The 9982-nt window shown below is 33.9% G+C and overlaps 1 protein-coding gene across 1 annotated transcript in view; it reads right to left on the reverse strand.

Moving 5' to 3' along the window:
- Positions 1–1312: 1312 nt before the first annotated feature.
- The window catches only part of LOC105299866 (voltage-dependent calcium channel subunit alpha-2/delta-3), a gene marked incomplete at its 5' end in the record, with an annotated part of 177260 nt that continues 168590 nt past the window's right edge, over positions 1313–9982 (reverse strand). Inside the window, 3 exons of the mRNA XM_023537645.1 lie at positions 1313–1719; positions 4115–4197; positions 4417–4529. Of these exons, the coding sequence (XP_023393413.1) occupies positions 1627–1719; positions 4115–4197; positions 4417–4529 (289 nt within the window). The remainder of the gene's footprint in view (positions 1720–4114; positions 4198–4416; positions 4530–9982) is intronic.

Raw genomic sequence — 9982 nt, forward strand, 5'->3', positions numbered from 1 at the left:
AAATGGAGTGGCCAGTTGGTTGAAGACATTTGAGGGGACAGAATTTGAGGTTGTAGGTGGGTGGGTCATTCACAAGAAGGTGATGCCTAACAATGTCATGGGTCACTAGTGTGACTTATACTGTCTTTACGTCACAAACAATATACTAAAAATGATGCCACTCCACTGTTTGGAATGTGATAGGGAATTAAAACATAAACATTTATATTTAATATATTTTACATTGTTAACATGAAATTATGGGCATTATAAAGCATTATGCTGGACCAGTTCTTTATCATTTTAATGAAGAATGGCCAGTTATGTGATGTTATTTTTGTAAAAACGTTACATTATGATTGCTTAGTGTAAAAATAACAAATTTTAATACTTGTGTAAGCAACAAATGAATTCGTTCCCTTACTTAGTGAGCAGAAGTGAACAATATCAATGACCACAGTGGTCACAATACTACAGCCCCATTGTTGTTAAAATTTTGACAGCTAGGTAGGTTATAGTATTGTTACATTATTAACAACACTAGGGGCATATTAATTTAAAGAACAGCAATGAAGTATTATTATTCCTATAAATACTAAAATTATTTTAGCATAAAGTAGTACGATAATATCAGGTTTTCTAAAATATTAACAGCATAATTTGGGCTTTTTTTTTTTTTTTTTAAGTTTAAGTGGCATTCTCCACACGGCTTTTAGACATCTGTCCTATAAAGCAACTCCTTCTTAATTGTACCTAGGCATGGAAATCATTTCATTTTATTTGGTAACCATGATACAATGGAATCTGTTTTCTTTGGTTCAGGATCCAGTGTTTTAGGAATGCTTACAGGTCTGGGTAGTTTCACAACTTGTAATAGTTGAGATCTAATTTCATCTCTTGTTTATGGGGAAAGCCAGAAGCCAAATGCTCATTGTTCTTCTCCTTCTTCAAGTCTTCTCACAATGAATTCCTAGGATTTATGACTTCTTCATTTCTATTGCCAAATAGTTCAAAACTTGAATATGATGGGAGCATGTGTTTTCATCCATATTATGATTTCTATTGAAGGTTAGTTCAATAAAATTCAGGATTCTACATAATAAATCCTTGCCATGTAGATGATATTTTTATTTCCTTCTGTAAATATTTTTATAACTGATAGAGGAGCATCAAAACAATTGTTAAATATCTGTCTAGAGTCTGCTTTGGAGCAACGGCTCTGCCAACAATCATCCTTTTCTGGTGTCTGGAATGGGTAACATTTTCATGCACTTTTTAGTCTGCATCCTCACCGATAAAGTGATGATAAAACCCAAACAAGGAGATTATGATTTTAATATACTTTATTTAAAAAGTACACAGTTTTAAATTGGTTTCAATGGGTTTCAAGCAGAAGGGACATTGCCCACTCGCAGTCCCGTTTCTGATGAAGGGTGATTATCATGTAGCAAACTCACATTTACATGACTGGCAAAGTAAAAAGATAACATTTTTTTGTCAACATATCTTTAAGAGTTTATATCACGCACAGTTCAAAATCATGAGATGCTGATGGTTGGACTATATTTCATGTCTTCTATGTTGCACCATATTTTGGTTCACAGTTTATCCATAATTTAGCATGCCAAGAGAACATCTCAGTCAGTGTCACCTTGAGAAGAGCATCAAAAGCAGAGGGAACAGGATAAGGACCATCTTGGCCTGAAGACTCGGTGCACCCCCACACTCCCTTGCATTCTCCTACAGGGAAAGGTAGAGGTAATTAGAGTAGAGATAAACTCCAAGATGCCTTAAACTTTCTAAACTATATCAAGTCCCCAGACCTATCCCTACTCTTCAATTGTATAAACAAAGTCTTTTGTGACTACATAATTCCAGGAAATGAACTTGTGTAAATGTCATCAAGTTAGTATGAGGATCTCTGATATCAGTTGTCATTGTATAACATATTCAAAATCACTCTTTGCATACCATCATGTAGAATATTCAAGAGGAAAAGGACTATTGGTGGAAATGTCTGTTGTGATCATACTGTAAAAGGATAATATTGGCCTTCTAATTTTTTCCTGTCAGAATGTAAATAAAAGATCACATTAAAGGGGTCTGATCATTTCAGTGACTTGGCTATGAAAGGTTTTGTTTCTTCTTTCTTTTCATTTGAGGGAAGGAGGGCTCTGTTTTATAAAAATAAAATCATGAACAGTACAATATACAGATAATGTATTATTGAATTGCACACTTGAAACATATAATTTTATTAACCAGTGTCACCTCAATAAATTTGATTTAAAGAAATTTAAATAAATCCTTTAAATTGCAAAATAAAAATGAAATTGTAGTATTCATTACTTTCTGCAGCATGCTTTTTACCCACTGACTGATGAAAGTTTCTCCAACTCCATTATAGTCTAGCTCTATTTTATTTGGCTATTTTCTTATTGAGGGGCATTCATTTTCTCATCTGTTATTTACTACTACAATGAATGCTGAATGTAGCTCCCTACCAGACAAAGATATTTGCCTCTGCCCCTGCCTATGGTAAAGATGCCCAGACGTGGCGGTACAGATCTGCAGGGCATGTTATTGTTACCTGTATATTCTGATCACCCAGAGGCTTGTATCTTTCATGTCCACGGTTTATTTTTATATGCAGTTGTTCGACTTATCAATTTAAAAGAGCTCTTTATAATTTGATTTATAAATTTTTTTCAAGTTCTATAAATTGGCTACTGACTTTATCTTTTTCCATAGGAAAGTTATAATTTTTATATAGTTAAATAAATCTGTTTTTCTTCCATAGCTTCTGGTCTTGGATAGGAAGTTCTCTCTAATCCCTAGGATTTCTTGTGAGACTGTTATTTTACTATTTAAGTCTTATTTATATTCTTCTGTTTGAATTGAAGCTTTGTCAAATATAAGAGTTTCTATTCTGTTCCAATGACCTCATCTTACTAGGTCTAGAAACTTATAAAAAAAACACTGATATTTAAAATGTTTATCTTGTATCAAGATACCAAAGCAAATTATCTTATTAACTGTAGAAGATTTTTACTGTAATGACTTTAGTTGCCTAAGTATGCACTTCTGGTTTTAACTGAAGTCATTTTAGTGTTTTGGGGACTATTATTTATATTTGCATTTTATGTAGAGCTTTTATGAGGGGTGATCATTGAATTTTATCAAAAGCTTTTTCAGTATATATTTACATAATATGTTGCTCTTGAACTCCCTTTAGATATAGAAGCAAACATTCTCAATAAATTCCAAGTTCTTATTATTGCTATACTGACTTGAAAAATCTTTTCTAAGACTTGGATAGTTTAAATAACATTAAAATCATTTGCTATTTGAAAGTGAGATTAACATTCGGCTGGCTCTGGTTGCATTTTAAAAAAAATAGATATCTTCCCAGTTTCCCTACAGTATTTGTCTAGGCAAGCTTTCTATTTTTTGAGGTGGGTGTGGAGTTAATTAAAAAAATATATTTTTTGCTATACTTAAAAATTTTTCGTCCATAGTATTGTAGAAGGTATTCTCTTATAATTCACCTAAATCTATGGTAAACTTACCTTTCTCAGTACTAAGCTTAATTTTTCTCTGATCATCAATTTCAGTATAAATGGAGTTCCTTTGTAGTTGTGACTTCATGTGGTTAGAATGTTTAGAGGCTTCTCATTTCACCTTCATAAATTGTGAATTTTATCTGATATTAATATTGCTACTTTTGCTTTAGATGAACTTCTTATAAATAAAAGGCTGTCTAAAAGTAAGCAGGGGAAAATAATTTTTGACTACAATTTGAAATAAGTAAACCAAGATGATCAGAGCCACTTTGCGTGTATTAGTGGAAAGTGATAAAATGACAGCACATCCATAGTAGGGAAGATAGTAAAGATGCTTTCAAAATATATACATGGATATTATAAGAAAAGACAATTAGCACAGACTAAGAAGGAATTGAGGGGCTGAAAAGAGGGTACCATTAGCCTTCCCGTATATTTTGCTTTGGTTTGCCTGAAAGAGATTATTTTCTCACAAGTAAATATATTAGTTATAGTTCTTTAACCGTTGTGAGATACTCATGGTAAATCTGATGAGAAAAAAAAAAAAAAACAGGAAGAGTTTTCAGACTTACCTCAGGATGGAAGCCGTGACAAGATTCCGGACGCCTTCTGATTTTCTGGGCCTTTAAACGTTCACACTTAAGAGATTCATTATGTTGACCGTAGTTAAGGCATATTTCCAAAATGTTACTTTCCCTTACTCTGCATTTCAGAGGTCAAAACATGGCGCTAAACTCCCTTAACAACTACTCTTCTCCAACAGTGCAAAGGATATCATTTTCCCCTTTCTAATGTTTCTCCCCCAGGATTCCTTACTGTTGATCTCTCTTACCGGCTTTAGTAATACTGGCTGGACTTACACACCAAAGGATATACCTGATTTCAATGGGTGCCATCGTGATGGGGGCCACAGACTCACAGAGGCAGCTGCTGTCCACCACCACCATGAACAGATTGCTGCTTGGGATTTGCTGGATGACAAAGGACCTGTTGGGACAAGAGGTACAGACTCCGTGAGTGGTCGTTTACCATTCCTCAAGTAATGAGCCATTAGAAAAACTTCCCCTTGAGTGGCTAACTAACTACTGTAATACTTTGGAAAACAAGTTTCAGAGGCTACTTAAAGTTGCCTCCTCCCATGAGGCTCTTTACTTTCAATTATCAAGCTTCACTAAGAAGACAATAGCTTTTAACCTACATCTAGAGCCATATACAGCCCATAAAACCTTGGGAAAACTGGACTTTTATATGTACAACACAGTAGAGTCAGATTTGGCTAAATCACCTAATTTCCAAAGTCTAAGAGGTAAGGTTTTTCCAAGACTGATTTCCTGCCTAAACATTATCAAAAGTTGTATTTGATGTTCCTCTAAGTAGATTTTCCTCTCCTCCTTTCCTCAAAGATTGACTGAAGCTGGATCATAGTGATGACAAAAAATGAAGTGAATTTCCTAAACTCTTCCCTATACCACTCTGCATATCTGTCCAAAATAGAGGTACGATGTTTTAATAAAATTAATGTTAGTCCTTTAAGAAGTACCACTCTTTTCAGAATCCAGATTGTGCTGGTATAAGGCTGTATAGCGGCTCTGACATTCTGTGTCCATTAGTACAGTTATCCAACTGAAGTAAGCTTATGACACCTGCTTTTCACATTACCCAACACAGTGAAATGACAAAGTAAAATACTCATTTAACAAGAACTACTACTAATTTTTTGGAGGAAAAAACGAGAGGCTGAAATCCCATATTCTTCCAGAGGCAACAGATTAGCTAAATATTTAGCCTCAGGGCTAGAACCCTTGTCACATAACTTTCCATGATATTTCATTAAAATCAATTTAGTTGGATGAAATAGACTATAACCTAACAAAATGTTTACTTTCTCCATAAATTTTATCTTCATTCATCTTTCTCTCAACAAATTTGTTCTATTCTCTAGAGTGTATCACCATGCTTTACTAAAATCATCCTTCTGTTTTGTGAGAAATTATAAAGAAGGGGAAAGGAGCCCCATTTTATTTTTACCTGTTACCACCTCATATGTTGAATTATCCAAGAATGCCTCTGAGATTACAACACAACTGGCTGCCTTTCTACAAATGCGCAGTGCTTGTTCATCTAATATCCTGTAATAATGTTTATTTTTTTTTCCCTCCATAACAGGGAACAGGGCATGCCACTGTTCACCAATATTTCCACACTGCCGAAACTACTATCTGGGAAACTTGCTCTCTGTCCTTCCTACCTTTGGCTTGAGAAAAAAATTCAAACTTGCTAATTGTCCCAATAAAACTTTAAAAATCTCTGCTTTACCTCCCCCTTTTAGCTCTAGGTGCCTTCTCATCTATGTAAGTACGTTGCTTTAGCAGTTGGCCTCTGTAATGGTAAGCCTATCTGAATAAAAATAATCTGTCTGAAATGGCTTTCATTAGAGAACCAATGATTTCCATGTTGGAGGCAAATTAACAGAGTCTCAAAAAAAAAAAAAAATGCAAAACCAAAGTCACACAACTCATTAAAAACAAATGGTTGACTTGAAAATTAAGTAAAATGAGTCTCCAGATACACAATAAAGGATAAAGAAATTAAAATATGAAATAGAAGCTCTGAAAGGAAAGAATATTTTCCAATTGAAGGAAAATCCTATTTTTTTCATTAAAAGAGTCCATTTAAGCATGAATGAAACTGCAGATCATCAAAGATACAGACAAATCCTAAAATTTTCTCTAGAAACAAATTACTTAAAGAGAAATGAGAATGGCACCAACTTCTCAATGGAAATTCTTAAAATGAAGAAAACAGAGCAATATACTTAAAGTGTTAAGGGAATAGAAGGAAGTAAAAAGTATGCTAGATCCAGAGAAAAACTAATTCTAAGTAATTGTAGATAATGACAGAAAATTATGGTTTAAAATTCAATGGTAATTGCTAAAAAAAAAATCCCTGAAAAATGAAAACCTGATCAATCCAAGATAGTATGGTAAACAACACACACACACACACACACACACGCACGCACGCACGCACGCACACGCACACACACACACACAGACTGGCAATATAAGACTGAAATTATTACCAATCACAATAAATGTGAGATGATTAGATTCATATGTTAAAAGGCAGACATTCTTAAATTTGGTTTATAAAAATACCAGCATTATGATATTTGCAACAGACACTCCTAAAACAGCGTGACAGGAAAAAGATGTCGGATGAGAGATGTCAGATGAGAGGAAAAAATGTAGAAAAATGCTATCAACAAAAGTGAGGAACAGAAATAGGTTAATATTATTATGCAAATATTCTAAGTGAAGATCATTAATATTTAATAAAGAAAATACTTCATGCTGAAAATAGTATAATCTGAATAATTTTTCATATTAAAAATAGTATAATAGTATAAAAAGGAATGATATAAAGTTTTATGATCATAGCGTACAAAGTGACAGAAATATCAAAAGTGATTGACAAATGCATGATCTATTAAAATATAGAGCAAAAACTCTTCAGATCTAATCGATGTAGAATATAAGTTATTTTCAAATACAGGGAACTGCAACGTGTCCAAAGAGTAGAAAGCATCAATTACATGTTCTTCTTTATGGCGGGGCACAATTAGAAATTAATAGCAAAAAGGTATAAACAGTGGAAATTAAAGGTTAAAAGACATATTCAATTAATCCTTGAGAATTTGAGAACAGCCCAGACCCAAATCTCGTGTAGTATGATCTTAAATACTTTTATTGGAAGAAGAAAAATGTTTGCAAATAAATGAACTAAAATTTTGAATTCCTAAAATTTTGAATTAAAATTTGAATTTTGAGAAGCTGAAAAAATAAGAATATAAAGTTGCACGAGAGCCCATAAAACTTGGCCTTCCCTCCGGTACACTGGACTGAGTATTGATGGCCCTCTCGAAAGCCCAGCTCTCAGGCTTCTGCAAGGATGTAACTGATGGAAGAGAAGAGAGGTGATTATTGAACAAATAGTCTCCCTTGTCTATTAGCCATTCCCTTCGGTTTACAAAGACATGCTGTCACATCTCTCATCTCAGGAAAAACAAAACTTTCCCTTAACCTTACCTCCACCTACTGCCCTGTTTCTCTATCCTCCTTTATAACACAATTCCTAAAAAGAATTATCCACAATTTCTCTTTCTACCTTCTCACTTTTCTCCTTCTTTCACAAATCCACTCCAATAAGGTTGGAGTCCTTACCAACACCACTGAATCAGTCAGTTCTTGTCAACGATGCCACCTTTCTTCTCAGTCTCCTTTGCCTCCACTTCCTTCCTTCTTGCTCACTGTCTGCTTCCCACAACAGACTGGTTGCCATGGAAGTCTGGTTGCGGAGGAAGGCTGTACCTATCTGTCTATGGTTATCTGTTATCCCCAGCACCTAGAGCTGTGCCTTGGACAGAACAGAGTCTCCATAAATTTTTATAGAATCAGTAATGGAATTAATTAATAAAGATAAAAGCAGAAGAATAAAACGCAAATAAAAATGTGAAGATAACGGAAAGAACCAAACTCTGGTTTAAAAGAACATTGACATAAATCAACTTTTGGCATTCCTGATCAAGAAAGAAGTCACAAAATCACATTAAAACTTGGACGATCAAGAAACATTTAAAATATTTTAAGTGACATTATTATGTATATTATTGCAAACAATTTTAAAACTTAAAGCAAATACACTTTTGAGGATAAAGTATACATTACCAACATTCGAACAGGTATAAAAAACAGGAGCAGACCAATTGCCAAGAAAAACCTGAAATGCTCATTAAAAATCTACTCCTAAGTGAATACTACCAAATCATCCAAGGAACAGATATCACTGTGTTCACAGAAAACCCACTGACTAACTATTAGAACTAATAAAAAATTCAGCAAGCTGACCAGTCACATAATCAGCATGTAAAACCACAACCGTTCCCTGACACTAGCAATAACCAATAAAAAATATTTATGAAATAAAGAACCATTGATAGTATCTAGTAAAAGACATTTCTTTATGAAGAAAATCACCAAAATTTACTGAACATAAACAGACAAACTAAAAATCGGAGAGAAGTACAATGGTTGTGGAAAGGGACACAATATTAAAGATGTTGTTTCTCCTTCAATTAACCTTTTAATTCAAAGCAATCTCAATCAAAATCCCAATAGAATTTTTGATGAAATTTGAAGTGAGGATCTTAAGGTTCATTCAAAAGAGTAAATATAAAGAATAGTGTGGACAATTTATAAAAGGGAAGAGAAAGTTCTTGCCTTAACCAATATCGAAACCCATGAGACAATTTACTAAAGAGGAAACACAAAGGAACAACTGATGTGTGTGTGTGTGTGTGTGTGTGTGTGTGTTTAATCCTACTGAAAATCGGAGAAATATAACTTAAAGTGAAATTAAAGTAATGAAATGTACTTTTTGCTAGCAGATTGGCAAAAATTTAAATCTGTGGTAATATCAAATGGTGGAGGGTCTGAAGAACTGAATATTATTCTACACTGCTGGCAGGAAGGTGAACTTTTACAGCCATTTGTTATTATTACAATGGAAGTCATTTAGACACAAATTTTTCAGCACTTTTACTTCTCAGTAAGAGAAACTCTTGCTTTAGATCCCAACAAGTCATGTAGAAAGGTGCTCTTGGTAGCATTGTTCACTGAGAGGAGAAAAAAAATGAAACCCAACTGAGGGTGCATCAGTGAGGACAAAGCAGCAGTGTGTGATTCTATGGTCTACTTGGCACCACTTGAAAGGAGGTTAAAAAACATATTAAATGAATCCTCGATAATTTGAGAACAGTCAAGACTCAAATCTGGTGTAGTATGATCTTAAGTACTTTTATTGGAAAAAGAAAAAAGTCTGCAAATAAATGAACTAAAATGTTGAATTGAGAAGCTGGAAAAATAACATAAAGTTGCACCATCTCTATTTACTGTCATGAAAAGATATCCAAAACATAGTAAGTGGGGAAAATAATGTTGTAAAACTATACAAAAGTATGACTATTTAAGAATATTTAAGTCTGCTAGAGAACAAGAAAAACAAATGGAATGGATAAGAATTATTAGATATATTGGGAATAAATAGCAAATCGGTAAAGATTCCATGACTCATGTTAGACATAGAAAGAATAAATGGACTGAAAAAGTAGAACATATGTTAGTTGAACACAAATATAAAAGAACAGAAATATAAGAAATATAAGAAGGAATGGAAGGACCAAGTGAAATTAAATATTTAAAAGGCACAGACCATGTCATCTCCAGACTGACAGTTCTGACCTATGTCATCCTTCAATCCGACCACTGGCAACTCCTGTTCTCTGCCTGAGACACACAAGTAATATTCATGGCTGCTCAGCAGGATAGAGGAAAGCCACAAACTTGCCCTAGCATCTCTCCAATGACTCAAGCCTTTATTGG

Source organism: Pteropus vampyrus, unplaced genomic scaffold, assembly GCF_000151845.1.
Source record: "Pteropus vampyrus isolate Shadow unplaced genomic scaffold, Pvam_2.0 Scaffold195, whole genome shotgun sequence".
Classification (NCBI taxonomy): domain Eukaryota; kingdom Metazoa; phylum Chordata; class Mammalia; order Chiroptera; family Pteropodidae; genus Pteropus; species Pteropus vampyrus.